Source organism: Clupea harengus, chromosome 12, assembly GCF_900700415.2.
Source record: "Clupea harengus chromosome 12, Ch_v2.0.2, whole genome shotgun sequence".
NCBI lineage: Eukaryota > Metazoa > Chordata > Actinopteri > Clupeiformes > Clupeidae > Clupea > Clupea harengus.
This window is the reverse complement of record NC_045163.1, coordinates 26912376-26930238: the sequence shown is the minus strand read 5'-3', so window position 1 is coordinate 26930238 and position 17863 is coordinate 26912376. Positions and strand designations below refer to the sequence as shown.

The 17863-nt window shown below is 48.8% G+C and overlaps 1 protein-coding gene across 1 annotated transcript in view; it reads right to left on the bottom strand.

Annotated features, from left to right (window-relative positions):
- The window catches only part of map3k1 (mitogen-activated protein kinase kinase kinase 1, E3 ubiquitin protein ligase), a 52057-nt gene that overhangs the window by 639 nt on the left and 33555 nt on the right, over positions 1 to 17863 (bottom strand). Inside the window, 11 exon segments of the mRNA XM_012821188.3 lie at positions 4223 to 4365; positions 5430 to 5561; positions 6673 to 6835; positions 7416 to 7513; positions 7516 to 7567; positions 7871 to 9497; positions 10582 to 10774; positions 11210 to 11301; positions 11847 to 11968; positions 15623 to 15943; positions 16250 to 16424. Of these exon segments, the coding sequence (XP_012676642.2) occupies positions 4223 to 4365; positions 5430 to 5561; positions 6673 to 6835; positions 7416 to 7513; positions 7516 to 7567; positions 7871 to 9497; positions 10582 to 10774; positions 11210 to 11301; positions 11847 to 11968; positions 15623 to 15943; positions 16250 to 16424 (3118 nt within the window).

Here is a 17863-nt window from a genome sequence, read left to right as displayed (position 1 = left end):
CCACGGAGACACAACAACATGGCGTCACAGACGTTGGCGTGGAAACGTCCCTGAAATCTTTATCAGCTCTACGATCTCTAAACTAAAACAACTTAAATAAACAAACACACACAGCCAAAACACCCCTTTTTGCTGGAAACTACTTGACTCATCAAAGCACACAAGTTTAGGAGGTTGGGTGACTGCTGTGCACACACAGGCCCGGACTCAGCCCTGGGGGGGGGGACACAGGGACTCTTCTTTCAGCCGGGCAGGACTGACCCAGCTGGCACCAGTGGGCATCAGACACATGGACACACTTTACCAACTCCCATCCAAACAACAAGTGATGCAACGTCCACAAACTGGCACGCAAGCCAGTGTCAGCATGTGTCAACAAAAAAACACTGACTGCGTGCTAAAGAGCATGCTACTGTATGTGATCACACCGAACATGTCTGTTTATTTTGTTCAAAACGATCCGATGAAATAATGTGCGGCCACCACTACGAAGATAAACAAAATACTTTTTCATGCCTAAAAAAAAACCCAACTTCAGAAATGGCCAGTTTCATAGCCTGAACTAAGTGCAGGTACTATCTGTGGCCTTGAAAGAATGTTTAACAGCCTGCTGAAAGAGGAAGCCGGGATAAAGAGTGTGCCCAGCTGTAGCAAGATAAAGGAACATGCTTTATCAGTGATAACGCACACGCCTGATCAATGATATGGACAAGCATGATAAACTTGACGGTAGAGGCAAAAAGGGAAAAGGCAATCACTTCTAAGGGATTGGAAGTAAGAGCCAATACACAATGCACTAAAACTCCAAGGCCAAGGAATTTCTGGCAAGCTTTTCACTTGCAGGACAAATACAGTAGGTTACCTAATCCACCTTCTTTAAGGACACAAGGTGGAAGTTCCATTGAAACCTTCACGAAACACACCATATTTAGCCGTCTAATCAGGGTCAAAAAGAGCCACTGATTGTAATTGATGTTTGAATAGAGACTCACACATCGACTATCTTGCTTTGAGACAACATCCTTCAACATTCCAGACAAGCCCTTACTCCACACACCTGATGGGGAGTTGGACACCTGACCTTGGGCTCTTAAGCTTAATGTACTCTCTGTGCTTTACAGAGGTTGAGACGAAAGGTTACAAACTGATAACATCATGTAAAGTCTGATGCAACACCACTGGAGATACTGCCTGGTCATGACACAGGGGAAAACATTTGTTAATCATCACTGATGACACTTTTTAGTAATACAACTAAGTGGCACCAGGGGGCGCTGAAGTAACCTCTCTGATGCAGTGCCACAAGAGATTGCCTGATCGTGACATTACTTATTGGGAAAAATGACATCTATACAATGGATAGGTGTACTGCAATAAGAGCAAAAGGTGGCAATTTGGTGGCAAACTTCTCCATTGACTCTGCCAATCTGGGACACATGCGTACATCTCTATGGGCTGGGATCATGCGGTCTTCCCTTTTCCTGTTGGTTGAATGAGCTCAGTAGAACAGACACGGACCCAAACAGTCACACAAGCACGCGTTCATCGCTATAGTCGAGGGGAGCAGGCCAACTGGGAATGACGGTTGTAACATTCAGCCACTTTCAGGAGTTCCAGAGATCAAACCCTGACGCAAAAGAAGCTGTTTACTCTTCGCATTTCAGAGGTGAAAGAGGAGGAGGAGGAGGAGGAGGAGGAGGAGGAGGGGAGGGAAAGCTACGCTGTTCATTTTGAAGAGGGGGGGCCTCCATGTAATGAACTGAGAGAGAGAGAGAAAGTGAGTGAGTGAGAGAGAGAGAGAGAGCGAGAGAAAGTGAGTGAGTGAGTGAGAGAGGGGGGAGAGGGAGGGGGCCAGAGAGAGGGAGGGAGAGGGGGAGGGGGAGGCAAGTCCCCGGCTGAACTCCCCCTCCTAATTAAACAAGGTTCAAGCCACAATGACAACAAGGAATTAAGGGGTCCAGCCATTGTGGCCACCTCAAAAGGATTACAATTTTCTTTCATTTGGAGTTAGTGAGAGATTCGAAATCCACTTTGCCCAGTTCCTGACCGCACACGTGAGACTGAATGCCCCACATAATGGCAGTTGGATTTCATCAAGCTTTGGCAGTTTGGGGGTGGGGGGGTGGGGAGGGGATGGGAGTCATCGAGGCTGGGGAGGTTGCCATTAACATTTAAATAGGCAGAGTAAAAAAAAGCCAGAAGAAGACTTTGACTTTGCTTAGACTTTGCCAATTGTTGACGCGTAGGATTGGAGGAAAACACAAACCTGACAAACGCACCGAGTTGGCCAAGTCAAACTTCACCACAGCCCCGAGGGCTGACCCAGGGGCTGGTGCTGGAAAGCTTTTCCCTGACGTCCACACAAGAGTTTGACATATTTGAACAGCAGCGTGAAAGCAGAGCGTAACCCAGCAAACACCCGACTGGCACTTCTGATCCGCATGACTAAAGTCTGAGTCTCACTGCGGTGACTAGAGTAGGAAAACATGCCTGTCTCGTCCCTATAGAGGACTGAAAACATGCCTGTCTCATCCCTATAGAGGACTGAAAACATGCCTGTCTCATCCCTATAGAGGACTGAAAACATGCCTGTCTGAAAACATGCCTGTCTCGTCCCTATAGAGGACTGAAAACATGCCTGTCTCATCCCTATAGAGGACTGAAAACATGCCTGTCTGAAAACATGCCCGTCTCATCCCTATAGGAGGACAGAAAACATGCCTGTCTGAAAACATGCCTGTTTCATCCCTATAGAGGACTGAAAACATGCCTGTCTGAAAACATCCCTGTCTCATCCCTATAGAGGACTGAAAACATGCCTGTCTGAAAACATGCCCGTCTCATGTATGGACATTGGAGATCGAATTTCTAAGTAACTAATTGTATAATACTGCTGGTGCTGTTGAGGTACAGATCATTTGGAAGAAAGCTACAATGATAGATATAATGAAAGATCTTGTTGCACACTCTAAGACTGATGCATTGGAACACACACACACACACTCACACACCCACACACCCACACACTCACTCACACACTCACACACTCACTCACACACTCACTCACACACTCACTCACTCACTCACACACTCACTCACACACTCACACACTCACACTCACACTCACACTCACACTCTAAGACTGATGCATTGGATCATTGACCACCCTCCAATGCCTGGTGCCTGTCACCTGTCACCTGTGTATCTGTCTTTTTTGAATGAGATGAAATAAATGGCTGATCAGTTCAACATGTTTCCCTGTAGTGTGTGTGTATCTGTCTTTTTTTAATGAGATGAAATAAATGGCTGATCAGTTCAACATGTTTCCCTGTAGTGTGTGTGTATCTGTCTTTTTGAATGAGATGAAATAAATGGCTGATCAGTTCAACATGTTTCCCTGTAGTGTGTGTGTATCTGTCTTTTTTTAATGAGATGAAATAAATGGCTGATCAGTTCAACATGTTTCCCTGTAGTGTGTGTGTATCTGTCTTTTTGAATGAGATGAAATAAATGGCTGATCAGTTCAACATGTTTCCCTGTAGTGTGTGTGTATCTGTCTTTTTTGAATGAGATGAAATAAATGGCTGATCAGTTCAACATGTTTCCCTGTAGTGTGTGTGTATCTGTCTTTTTTGAATGAGATGAAATAAATGGCTGATCAGTTCAACATGTTTCCCTGTAGTGTGTGTGTATCTGTCTTTTTGAATGAGATGAAATAAATGGCTGATCAGTTCAACATGTTTCCCTGTAGTGTGTGTGTGTATCTGTCTTTTTGAATGAGATGAAATAAATGGCTGATCAGTTCAACATGTTTCCCTGTAGTGTGTGTGTATCTGTCTTTTTGAATGAGATGAAATAAATGGCTGATCAGTTCAACATGTTTCCCTGTAGTGTGTGTGTGTATCTGTCTTTTTTAATGAGATGAAATAAATGGCTGATCAGTTCAACATGTTTCCCTGTAGTGTGTGTGTATCTGTCTTTTTGAATGAGATGAAATAAATGGCTGATCAGTTCAACATGTTTCCCTGTAGTGTGTGTGTATCTGTCTGTAGTGTGTGTGTATCTGTCTGTAGTGTGTGTGTATCTGTCTGTAGTGTGTGTGTATCTGTCTGTAGTGTGTGTGTATCTGTCTGTAGTGTGTGTGTATCTGTCTGTAGTGTGTGTGTGTATCTGTCTGTAGTGTGTGTGTATCTGTCTGTAGTGTGTGTGTTGCCATCCGTACCTCGGGTGCCATGAAGGCGATGGTGCCCAGCAGCTGGCCCTGGAACTCCCCAGCGCCCGTTCCCTTGGACGCCAGCCTGGCAGCGGCACCAAAGTCCGCTATCCGCAACCGCTGCCCCGTGCTGTCAATGAGCAGGTTGGCACCTGGAGTACGCAGAGGGGCACAAAGGGCACGAGGGGGGTAATTAGCACACAACAGCATAGGAGACGAAGGCGAAGGGGATTAGCACTGAGGATTTTCGATTTTTTTTTTTTTTTTGGTGCCCAGAATTTGACACAACAGGCCACATTTCACAGGAATGTAAAGTGAGTGCGTCTGAGAGGGTGTGAGTGAGAAGCCATGATGAGGCTCCCCTTTAGCCAAAGTGGGCTTTCAAATACAAAGCTCCTCTTAAGCACCTCTGCCTTGGTGGTTCAAAGCTAAAGCTGAGCACGAAAGCCTGGAGAAGGCCAGACCTTTGGGTGGGCCTCTTCCTTCCTAGAGGACTCAAGACTGGACACCTAAGCTTGGAGGAAGGAGAGGAGGGGGGTGGTGGGGGTCTGAGTGTTTGTAAAGGAGCGAGGGTGAGTGAGTGTGTGTGTGTGTGGGGGTCTGAGTGTTTGTAAAGGAGCGAGGGTGAGTGTGTGTGTGTGTGTGTGTGTGGGGTGAGCGAGGGTGTGTGTGTGTGTGTGTGTGTGTGTGTGTGTGTGTGTGTGTGTGTGTGTGTGTGGTGAGCGAGGGTGTGTGTGTGTGTGTGTGTGTGTGTGTGTGTGGGGTGAGCGAGGGTGTGTGTGTGTGTGTGTGTGGGGTGAGCGAGGGTGAGTGTGTGTGTGTGTGTGTGTGTGGGGTGAGCGAGGGTGTGTGTGTGTGTGTGTGTGTGTGTGTGTGTGTGTGTGGGGTGAGCGAGGGTGTGTGTGTGTGTGTGTGTGTGTGTGTGTGGGGTGAGCGAGGTGAGTGTGTGTGTGTGTGTGTGTGTGTGTGTGTGTGTGTGTGTGTGTGTGTGTGGGGTGAGCGAGGGTGTGTGTGTGTGTGTGTGTGGGGTGAGCGTGTGTGTGTGTGGGTGAGCGAGGGTGTGTGTGTGTGTGTGTGTGTGTGTGTGGGGTGAGCGAGGGTGAGTGTGTGTGTGTGTGTGTGTGTGTGTGTGTGTGTGGGGTGAGCGAGGGTGTGTGTGTGTGTGTGTGTGTGGGGTGAGCGAGGGTGTGTGTGTGTGTGTGTGTGTGTCGCTCACCTTTGATGTCTCGGTGGATGATCTGGTTCTCGTGGAGGTAGGCCAGGCCCCGGAGCAGCTGCTCGGTGTAGTTCATGATGACGGCGTCTTTGAAGGCCCCGTACTTGTTCAGGAGGTGCGACACGGAGCCACCTGCGGGGGAGGGAGGGAGGGAGGGAGGGAGGGAGGATGCTTACTTTGGCAGGCCACTTTTCCCAAACGGCACAAAAACACACACGCTCACTCCGGGAGGCGCTCCTGCATCTCATGTTGGATGGAGAGATAGAAGCGCAGCGTGGCGGCTGCCAAAGAGGAAACGGGACACAATGGCTCGTTACCGCGCCGTCCATGTGTCAAAGGTCAGGGGTCATAGGCAGCCCTTCTGTGCAGCAGCAGCACTTCAAACAGCCATAGATTTCGCTCCCCTGATATTCCATTTTTTGCAGTCAGTCTTACCCAACTTTTCCCTTTATCTAAATCAGTTCATATTTGCCAGAGCCAAGCTCAAATATTTGATCAATGAAAACAAACCTATTGATACAGGTATCTAAGAACAGACTAGTCCAGGTGAGCTGCCCCCCTCCCCCCCCCCCCCCCCCCCCCCCCTCAGGCCCAATGATACCCCACACCGCTCATTAAGGTCAGCACCTGAATCACACCAGCACCTGAATGATACCCCACACGAGCACCTGAATGGTACCACACACCGCTCATTAAGGTCCACACCAGCACCTGCCTGATACCCCACACCGCTCATTAAGGTCCACACGAGCACCTGAATGTCAACGGAGATTAGGGGGGGCGAGCATTCAGGAGAAGATGGCCAGAAACATCTTTTTAATATGATATGGTGCTGCAAAGGTCTGCAGTTGTTTTCTGAATACAGGACGGTAGGACGTCTACTTACTAACTATCCCAACAATCTGGAATCTGGCCCATTCTGTTGTTCTGGTTATAGTAACCTATGCTGATGAGTTGATTATAGTATTGGTTCAGTGTAGTATAGAGTAGATTACTGCTGTATGGAGTGTGTATTAGTACTAGTTTAGTTTAGTTAGCTGGTTAGCTAGACTACTTTAGTTCAGTTTAGTTAGCTACAGTTAGTTAGCTAGCGTAAGTTAGTTTAGTTAGCTGGTAAGCTAGACTACTTTAGTTCAGTTTAGTCTAGTATATGATGATGTATATTGTGGTGGTATGTAGTATTATATGTGATCTGTGATGTTGGTGGTCAACTGGAAGAATGGTGTACTGGCGTCTACGGTACCTGCCATCCACTCCACGAAGAGGTTGTAGTTGCTCTTCTCGCAGGTGGCGCCCAGCATGCGGATGATGTTGGGGTGGTTGAGGTGGGCCATCATGCGGATCTCCTCGCGCAGCGCCTCCACCACCTCCTCCTGCTCCGAGGAGGTGTTGCGCACGTACGTCACCTGCAAAACCCACAGAGAGAGGACTTAGCAGCATGTTCAGTCGTTTCACGGAAACTTCTAGGCTATTTAAGTGAGTGTTCAAAATGGACACTACACCATAGGTTGATCTATGAGATTTCCATTGTGTATACCCATCACAGGCATTGATATTGTATATTCACTAAAAAAGCAGGCGAGAAAGCGACCATCTTAGAAAGCTTCCATCTGTGCACAGCCTGTGGGATTTCTTTACAGATTTTGATCATTTTTTTTACAAAATGACTCTGTTGTGTTCAGCCATCACAGGCATAGATATTGTATATTCACGAGACACTAAACTGCATCCGAGAAAGCGACCATCTTAGCTTCCATCTATGCACAGCCTGTAGGATTTCTTCACAGTTTTTGATAATTTTTTTCAAAATGACTGTCGTGTCGTGTCGTGTCGTGTCGTGTCGTGTCGTGTCGTGTCGTGTCGTGTCGTGTCGTGTCGTGTCGTGTCGTGTCGTGTCGTGTCGTGTCGTGTCGTGTCGTGTCGTGTCGTGTCGTGTCGTGTCGTGTCGTGTCGTGTCGTGTCGTGTCGTGTCGTGTTCCTCCTCACCTGTTTGACGGCCATGAGCGTGCCCGTGCCCACGTCCTGAGCCTGGTAGCAGGAGGAGAACGCGCCCAGGCCGATCTGCTGGCCCTTCAGCCACTCGTGCCCTTCCGGTAGGGCTGCTTTGCTTTGGTAAGCCCAGGCAGCGTCTCGGGCGTCTAGAGGGAAAAAACCGCGAAAGGGGTTAATGGGTTACAGGAAAGGGTTTATTTAGAGTTTAGTTACATAAACCTGATGTCGACAGACAGAAGACAATGGAGGTGCTGAAGAAGTGAGAAGGAGATTATCGTCAAGTTAAATATTAAGCTAAATAAGGTTTACTCTGAACACACTGAAGAAAGAAATAGTATTGTGGTTTTATGTAATGTACGTACATATCTACATATCTAACATGTACATGTCTACATATCAGTGCAACTCATTGGAAAACCATTAGCATCAGACTGGTGAGCGGAACTTACATCCACCTGGATGATGATGACATCCTCTCCCTTGTCCACCTGCAGCTGGGGGATGATGGGAAGGGCGTCCTGCGACTCCGACATTGCCATGACGATGGCCAGCGCCTCCTCTTCCTCTGCCTCCATCTTCTCCTTGCACTTCTGGTGCTGGGTCACGTCGTCCGTGTAGGTGCCCCGGGTGGTGGTGCTGCCGCCACTGCTGCTGCTGGCGCTAGAGTCGCCCGCGGTGCCCCCCTGCTCGCCCGGGGACAGCACGGCCACCTCGGACTGGAAGGTGACGGTGCCCTCGCCAGCGCTGGGCATGATGGTGCCCTCCAGCAGATCCTCCATGCTGGAGTTGAGCTCGGCGGAGGCGTCCAGCCCGCGGAACTTGTCCTCCACCGGCGTGAAGACCGTGTCCTCGCTGGGGATGAGCGTGGCGGCACCCGAGGGGCTGGAGGAGGACTCGGCGGCTCCAGAGCACGTGGCGGCGGCGGCAGCGGCGGCGGCCGCCAACGAGGAGTCCTGCAGGTCCAGCCTCATGCCGCCTTTGCCCGCCAGAGGGCAGACGTGCTTGCTGCCGCCGGCCTCTGAGGGAGCCGGCCGAGAGGGCTTTGGTCTGTGGATCTGGCTGGAGGGCAGGGGGCGCGACTGGGTGAACACGGCCGACGGGTCTTTCTCTGGGTCTTTACAGTTGGCGCCACCGCTGCTGCTGCTGCTGCCGCCACCACCACCACACGCTACTGGTGCCTTCTGCAGCGGGTACTTGCGCTGGGCACCGGGTGAGGCGCCGGCTGCTAGCTTGCTGGGCACAAAGCCTGGCGGGCCTCGGTGGGCAGTCTTGGGGCTCGAGGCGTCTGTGGGGAAGGCGGGCGTGCGAGGGGCAGAGGGGGAGGAGAGGAGCGGGGGAGGCTGAGGCTGAGGATGAGACTGAGGTTGAGACTGAGGTTGAGACTGAGGCTGGGTGGAGGGAGACGGGGAGTTGAGACACTGGTTCTGCAGCCGACCTCTGGCCTGCACGGGGGGCTTTGGGTACTCCGCCGGGGGGCCTCCTGCCGACACGGCCGCCAGCCGCTCCGCCAGCACCTCCTCTTGGCCCGCCGCGGCTCCGGAGAGCTTAGCTGCACCTCCCTGCTGCTGCTGCTGCTGCTGCTGCTGCTGCTGCTGCTGCTGCTGCTGCTGCTGCGCCCGTCCTCTGTGCTTCCCGGTGCACAGCTGCACCGTGTGGGCGGGCGAGTTGCACTCCGTCACATTCGGCGAGTTGTGCGGGGCGGCCGGGCCGTCGGCGTAGTGCGATCCGCATCCTGCCGCCGAGGCGGCGCCAATCCCGCACGCGCCTCCTCCTCCTCCTCCTCCTCCTCCTCCTCCTCCTCCGCTCTCGGCCACATGCAGCTCCTCCAGCCCCAGGTGGATGGCGTCCAGGATGTCCATCTCCTCGGCGATGGCCAGCAGGCGGCGGCGCATGCGGGCGTAGTGGGTGGAGCTGGTGGCGCTGAGCATGTCCAGGAGCTTGAGGAAGACGTGGGGCACGCGGGCCACCATGCGGGCGGCGCTCAGGAAGACGCGGCGGGACAGCTTGCCCACCATGGAGTGGGAGTTGTCGATGGACTGCAGCGCGAAGCTCAGCAGCGGGAGCAGCTTCTGGTATCTGCTTCGGGGAAGGAGGGCCGGAGTCGTCAACCAAACAATCCTATTCACGTTCGTGTTTATAACAGCTGATATGTTAACACTATTCACGTGCGTGTTTAAAACAGGTGATATTTTAACACTATTCACGTTCGTGTTTATAACAGCTGATATTTTAACACTATTCTCGTTCGTGTTTAAAACAGGTGATATTTTAACACTATACACGTGCGTGTTTAAAACAGGTGATCTATTTTAACACTATTCACGTTCCTGTTTATAACAGGTGATCTATTTTAACACTATTCACGTTCGTGTTTAAAACAGGTGATCTATTTTAACACTATTCACGTTCGTGTTTATAACAGCTGATATTTTAACACTATTCTCATTCGTGTTTAAAACAGGTGATATTTTAACACTATACACGTGCGTGTTTAAAACAGGTGATCTATTTTAACACTATTCACGTTCCTGTTTATAACAGGTGATCTATTTTAACACTATTCACGTTCCTGTTTATAACAGGTGATCTATTTTAACACTATTCACGTGCGTGTTTATAACAGGTGATCTATTTTAACACTATTCACGTTCGTGTTTATAACAGGTGATATTTTCACACTATTCACGTGCGTGTTTAGAACAGGTGATCTATTTTAACACTATTCACGTTCCTGTTTATAACAGGTGATCTATTTTAACACTATTCACGTTCCTGTTTATAACAGGTGATCTATTTTAACACTATTCACGTGCGTGTTTATAACAGGTGATCTATTTTAACACTATTCACGTTCCTGTTTATAACAGGTGATCTATTTTAACAGGTGTTTGGACACCTAGAGCCCCTTAGAACACAACATAACACAATGGAATGATCCAGAACAGTTTATGTGCAAGAACTGGAACGTGCCACACGACTGACTCCGACATACGGCGACCATTTCTCTATTCTTGCATTAAAAGGTGCATTCTTCTGAGGGAAATTTGGAGTATTTACAACCTACCACTACTTCACCATTCCCTTTCACTAAATCCTTCGTCTCATTCATGAAAAATCACTTTGCATTTCTACTTCATCAAGCTGATGTTGCGATCCTCACCTCTCTCCCAGGTTCTGTGACTGGTTGCAGTCTCCGGCCGACACGATGTGCGGGTAGAACTCCGCAGGGAACTCCAGCAGCAGGCGGTCGATCAGGCACAGACGCCCCAGCAGGGCCTGCCAGTTGGTCGACTCCGTCTGGGAGCCCAAGATGCAGTTCAGGACATAGTCCACACCACCGATGCCTATGGACCCTGCACAGAGCAGAACAGCCAACACAAATAAAAAATCAGTTAGATGGAGTTGGCTCATTTCAAAAAGGTTTGTACATTTCTAATCTATTTTCTAGTTTGTAAAGTTTTAATAAAGGAATGGCTTAACAGTGACACTAACCGCCAATTGACTTGCCATGCTTACGAATTAATACCTCAGAACGTGCGTTGTGTTCAAAACAAACAAGAGAATGTGACTTTGTTTAACACAGGCCCCACACTGCATAGATGTGAAAGTTGAACTTTGAAATGTGAGCTGGAGAGGTGGTTTGTGGGTCCTCTGTGGTTCTTATGGACTGGACAGCTTCAGAGAATTTGAATGTTTGACTTTAAGTCCTGTGAGGCGATTTGAGTCCTGTGAGGCGGTTTGAGTCCTGTGAGGCGGTTTGAGTCCTGTGAGGCGATTTGAAGTCCTACCTGCTTTGAGGATCTCTCTTCCCACCGCCAGCTCGCCCATCTGACCCTTACACAGCTCCAGCAGGGTGGACACTGACAGCTGGCTGGTACGGCTGTGGAGACACACACACACACACACACACACACACACACACACACACACACACACACACACACACACACACACACACACACACAACAATAAATACACTTAAAACACCACTAAAATCCCATGAAATAAGATGTTTAATTCGAGAGATTGCTCTAATACCATAATAAATCAATTGTACTTGATCCCCACTTATGGGGAATTTGACATACAATAAAAAAAAAAAATCACTTCCAAAGCTGTGTGTTCGCCTCAAAAGGAAGTTAGCGTTTTTTTTTGTAATACATGTTTTATAGTTCCTGTGCAGCCACTCCACCACTAGGTGGCAGCAAATTCCAGTAGTCACTTACATAGGGCACCGTCTCAATATATAACCCCTCACACAACGATGGCCTAACTCTGACAACCGATTAATAATCAGCTGTGTGTCTTAAAAAAAAATCACACTCTTTTAAACAGGATCTATTTCCCACCAGACTTACAGAAGAGACTGGTTCCTTTTACAGAGAGGTTAGGAAATGCATTTGGGTTCAAACTAGGTGACAGTACCTGTTGGCGTCGGCACACTTGACCAGGATGGTCTCCACCACGGGCCGGAGGAGCTGCTGCAGACGGCTGCGTTCGGCCAGGGAGTGGCAGGGGGTGTACACCAGCATGGCCCGCAGGGTTTTCTGCCGAGAAACGCCAGAGGAGCAGACTTACTGACATGTTTCAGATTCAGGTTTCATTCAGTGGCTTCCTTACCTTCTAGCGTCTTATCTTCTACCTCACTCACTCACTCACTCAACTCTTAGGCAGGCATATCCAGACACACACACACACACACACACACACACACACACACACACACACACACACACACACACACACACACACACTCTGTCTCAGAGGAAACACAGGAGACGGCCCATGTGGCTACATCGCTCTGAGGCAGACAGGGTCAAAAGATGTTCCCAACTTGTTCATAAAAATCTCTGTTTGAAGTCAAAATATTTAGCATAGTCCAGATAAGGAACACCTGAGGTATGCATTGTTTGGCTAAATGTCTGGGGTGCCGTGATAATAAAAAAAGTCCCTTAGAAGCCGAATACTGCAGACACAGAGGAGTCTATTTGCAACTGATAGTAAAGGGGAAATGCTGAGCCTGGCCCGTGTGTGTAACACAACTCCCATGGGGCAGAGAGGAAGGGATGCACTTTTGACCCCAGAGTGTTACGACCCCCACGGTCGCCCTAAGAATGAACCCAAGGCCAGCTGACCACCAGTGCACTTGCCTGAGTGGGATCTCACATTGAAACTGTGTGTGTTTCAGTGTGTGTGTGTGTGGCTTAAAAAGGTTTCAACCGTAAGAGTTAACTCTGTTAAGATGGAGATCAAGCTAAATTGTTACCAAAGGGGTGATTGTTCAAAAGAATAGAGAGGTGAACAAACAAAAAGAACTGTTGAGAAGAAAAGTACGATCCACAAAATGAAAGCAAATAATCTAAATGTTTTTTTGGACAGAAGGGTCCCTGATTGAGTAAAAAAAAAAAAAAAAATTGTGATTTTTTTTTCCAGAATTACTTTGACTACAAAAAACTCAAAAGAAAACCATAGAGCAATTAATTCCCAGACACCGTATGCTTGGAGTCCTTGAAAGACAGAGAACTAGAGGATCTAAGTTCACGCTGACCCTGAAAGACAGAGAACTAGAGGATCTAAGTTCACGCTGACCCTGACTCCAACTGGAGCTGTGGGGAGTGATGACTGATGGAGGACCGCACTGGAACTCTGCCCAGTGCAGACAGACCCAGCTAACAGTGTACTTCTTCTGTACTCTACCTCCCCCTCTCACTTCTCCCACGAGACACACACACACACACACACACACACACACACACACACACACACACACACCTCAATGCATCACATACTTTTAGGCATACCTAAAGATACATGCGTACCAACCCACATGAATGCATGGGTGTTTCAAAAGGCATTTTTATATACATATATTACTTTGAAAGTCACAAGATACCCCCCAACAGTGCCACCAGCAGCAGCGGCAGAAACCCGTTTCATTTGCCTTGTAGATTTTGCACATCTCAAGCAGGCTGGGTGTTTTTTGCAGCCCTGGACAAAAGAAGCCCTCACGACGAGAAAGAAAGAAAAAAAAAAAAAAAAAAAACCTCTTCAAAGTCTCCTTTTGGACTCCATCTCTGAGCCTTCCCTTGAGAGGCAGGCACCCAAGGTATTTATAGTACAGAACCACTCCCTTCTTCCTTTGTCTCCCAAGAGTATAGAAACGCTGCGGCCCATCCACGCTAAATATGCTAGAGCCCCCCCCCCCCCCCCGTGCCCCCGTGCCCCCCCCCCACCACCACCCCTCCTCCTCCTCCTCCTCGTCCACCATCCCACCCCCCAGCGAGAGGACAGAACTGTCTTGTTTTCATAAATGCTACTCTCTGCAGCAAAGTGCCCTGGGGAAATGTCAACTCCCTGAGCTCGACATTATGAAAGCGAGAGAGAGAGAGAGAGAGAGAGAGAGAGAGAGAGAGAGAGAGGGAGAGAGAGAGACAGAAAAATCCCTCACCAAGAGCTATTGTTCTTTATGAAGCGATTAAATAGGTTAGGAGAAGAGAAGAGTGGGAGAGAGAGAGGGGAGAAGAAAAAAAAGAAACCTTTCTTTCAGGCGTCGTAGATCCCCGCTGTTGCTTTTTCAGTCGTCCCGGCAGAACTGGACTTTTAGGAGGGGCGGGCTGGGGAAGTGGGTTATGGGCCTGAACTTTAGCACCGCTCAGATTAGCAACTGCGCAGCCGAGAGCAACAACACAATCTGGACATTGCACTCAGGATGCTCTCTGCTAGATCCCTTGGTGCTGATGACTAATAAACAGCTAGTGTGTGTGTGTGTGTCCGTAGAGGGGTTTTGTTTTGTGTGGGAGACCCTCCGAGAGAGACTTGGCTGCACTACAGAACAACAATGCGAGATCCATTCAAAAGGTTCATAAATATCTCCAGGGCCCACACACACACACACACACACACACACACGACAATCCAGCACACTGTGCCTGACACACACACACACATGACAATCCAGCACACTGTGCCTGACACACACACACACGACAATCCAGCACACTGTGCCTGACACACACACACACACACACACACACACACACACACACACACACACACACACACACACACACACACACACACACACACACGACAATCCAGCACACTGTGCCTGACACACACACACACGACAATCCAGCACACTGTGCCTGACACACACACACACACACACACACACACACGACAATCCAGCACACTGCCCGACACAGACTATCCTTCATCTCCTAGTACTGCAGTCTTTACATATTTTATTGAATAACTGCTGGAAGATTAAAGAACTGTCCTTAATGTACACTGTAGTTTAAAGATTTAGTAAAGTATCAAACTTGTTTAATTAAAGTTTATGTTGTTTATTTAGTCACTTATTTGTGTGGCCTACTTAGACATAACATCCATAAGCCTGGTTTTCACGAGTCTTCCATGTATTGTGTGTATGTATGTTTGTGTTCACGCTTAAAGAGAAACTCACATCCTTCCTCTCATCTCCAGCACCGCCCTTCTGAATGAGCTACAGAAATGCCCAGAACAGACACCACTCTCTGATTTCATGTTTTCGGGTGAAGTTCTATCTTTTTGCGTTCCATTTTCTCTAACAGCTCTTTTTATGCCTCCTCACAGATGGCCGCCTGGTTTGACTAATTTTAGGAGAGTGCAAGAGCCACAGAATCCAACCCCACACAATGATGGAACTGACTAAAGGACAGAATCCAACCCCACACAATGATGGAACTGATTAAAGGACAGAATCCAACCCCACACAATGATGGAACTGACTAAAGGACAGAATCCAACCCCACACAATGATGGAACTGACTAAAGGACAGAATCCAACCCCACACAATGATGGAACTGATTAAAGGACAGAATCCAACCCCACACAATGATGGAACTGACTAAAGGACAGAATCCAACCCCACACAATGATGGAACTGACTAAAGGACAGAATCCAACCCCACACAATGATGGAACTGACTAAAGGACAGAATCCAACCCCACACAATGATGGAACTGACTAAAGGACAGAATCCAACCCCACACAATGATGATGGAACTGATTAAAGGACAGAATCCAACCCCACACAATGATGATGGAACTGATTAAAGGACAGAATCCAACCCCACACAATGATGATGGAACTGACTAAAGGACAGAATCCAACCCCACACAATGATGATGGAACTGATTAAAGGAACCAGGCCTCACCAGTGCAGCCACGTAGACCTTGTAGACGGGGTCAGCGCACACCATGGAGAGGACACTGCAACAGGACTCTGCCACCACCTCGCCGGACACCTCCCCACAGCTTCCTGCTCCTGCTGCTGCTCCTCCTCCTGCTCCTCCTCCTGCTCCTCCTCCTGCTCCTCCTGCTCCTCCTGCTCCTCCTCCACTGGCCCCGCCCAGCGAGCGCTCCCCGTTGGCCAGCAGCAGAGCGCCGCTCACATCATGCGACAGCCGCCGCAGCGCCATCTCTCGGATGTTCCAGTTCCGCGAGAAGAGGCAGCCCACCAGCTCCATGCCGAAGACCTGGGGGAGGAAGAGGAGGGAGAGGAGGAAGAGGAGATGGAGAGAGGGGAAGACAACGAGAACGAGCAGAAAGATTGAGAGAGAGAGAGATGGAAAGAACAGACAGGAGAGAGAGAGAGAGTTAAAAACAATGTATGATAAGAGAGACTCTTTATGTTGAATATGGGTGTCTTCTGTTGCATCAATTAAATCGATCACTTTGAACGAAACCAGCTAAACTTGATGCAGTTCGGCTTCACACAGAGCACCGCTCCGCTCGTTCACGTCCCCCAGCACCTTCTCAAACCTGTCCCCCCCGGGGCTCACCTTGATCCAGGGCTCGGCCAGCTCCTTGTAGGTCTGCGGGATCTGCTGCACGCCATAGTGGGGCAGGGTGAAGTCTCCCTCCGGCTGGCCCGGTCGCGGGCTGTCGCCGTGGCCCGACGAGGACTGGCTTTGGGTGCGGCTGGAGGCTCCGTCCACGGAGGAGGAGGGGTCATGGCTGTGGGGGGGAAAAGGCCAGTTTGTTTGCGTTTTTTTTTTGGAGCAGTAAACAAATATAAACATCTATAGTCGTGTTTGTTTGTAGTGAAGCAAACGCTCGGATTTCAACTGCAGTCGTGCTGTGAGAGGAGTACACATTGATGGAGAGCCACCATTAAAGCAGCAATACGGAGTTTCTCGTCCAAAACTAGTCAACTAACTACCTAAAAGGCATGCAATAACTTGCAAACACCACCAACAGTCCAGCTGACACTGATAGAAACTTGCCAACACACTAACTGGTGTCTTTTGGCAGTTTGGCTGGCAATGAAAGCTTTTCTTCCATTTTTGCAGGGTGTACCAGCCCGTTACACAGAACTACATAGGGCATATCCTGGATGGCTAGTGGGGAAGGCACAAGTGTTTATCTGTCCTTCACATGACCATATGCTATCAAAATGAATTTGAGGATGGTACCAAAACTAGTTGCCTGTAAAAACCATATCTCAAAAAGTGTCAAATTGTTGCATAGTGTTACTTTAAGAATGTGTCTGTCTTGGCAGCAAAACATCCACAGACTCTCCCAGAAAAGCTGTCAAGACTAAAGCCTAAATTTGGAAAAGAAAAATGGAAAACCTGCTCCGACCTCAAGCAGATGGGCCCCCCCTTATGTGCCGTGGTTCTGCTTAAGGTGTCTTCCTGATTAACAGGGAGTTTTTCCTTGCCCCTGTCCCCATTGTGCTTGCTCTATGGGGGTCCAGGCACTGGGCTCTGTGGAGCATGTGTGTGTGTGTGTGTGTGTGTGTGTGTGTGTGTGTGTGTGTGTGTGCTTGCTCTAAGGGGGTCCAGGCACTGGGCTCTGTTAAGCACCTTGAGACAATTTCATTTTACACAAAGGCCTACACCCTACATGAATGTGTTGCCTATGTATGTGCCCCTTAAACTGTACTTATTTGGCGTCTTCATTCGGCCATCAACAGAAGCATCTTCACACTGGCCTTTTGGGCTGCTTAAAAGCAAGGCAGGGGACGTGTTTAAAAACTAAACCCTGTGTTGGGCTATCCAAAAATGGTAGTTGTTTTGAACTTGCTTGCTTCTTACTCAAATGAAGTGTAGTAAAATATTCTGTTTCATATTCTGTTGGATTTGTTCAGTCATGTAACGTTACCATTTGTGGCTAAATAGCATTAGCATAACACCATTCCACAGTGCCACGGCATCGGTCCTAGGTGGAGTGATGCTCTCTGTATGCTATGAGTCTGTGTGCTATGAGTCTGTATGCTACGAGTCTGTATGCTACGAGTCTGTGTGCTACGAGTCTGTGTGCTACGAGTCTGTGTGCTACGAGTCTGTGTGCTACGAGTCTGTGTGCTACGAGTCTGTGTGCTACGAGTCTGTGTGCTACGAGTCTGTGCGCTACGAGTCTGTACGCTACGAGTCTGTACGCTACGAGTCTGT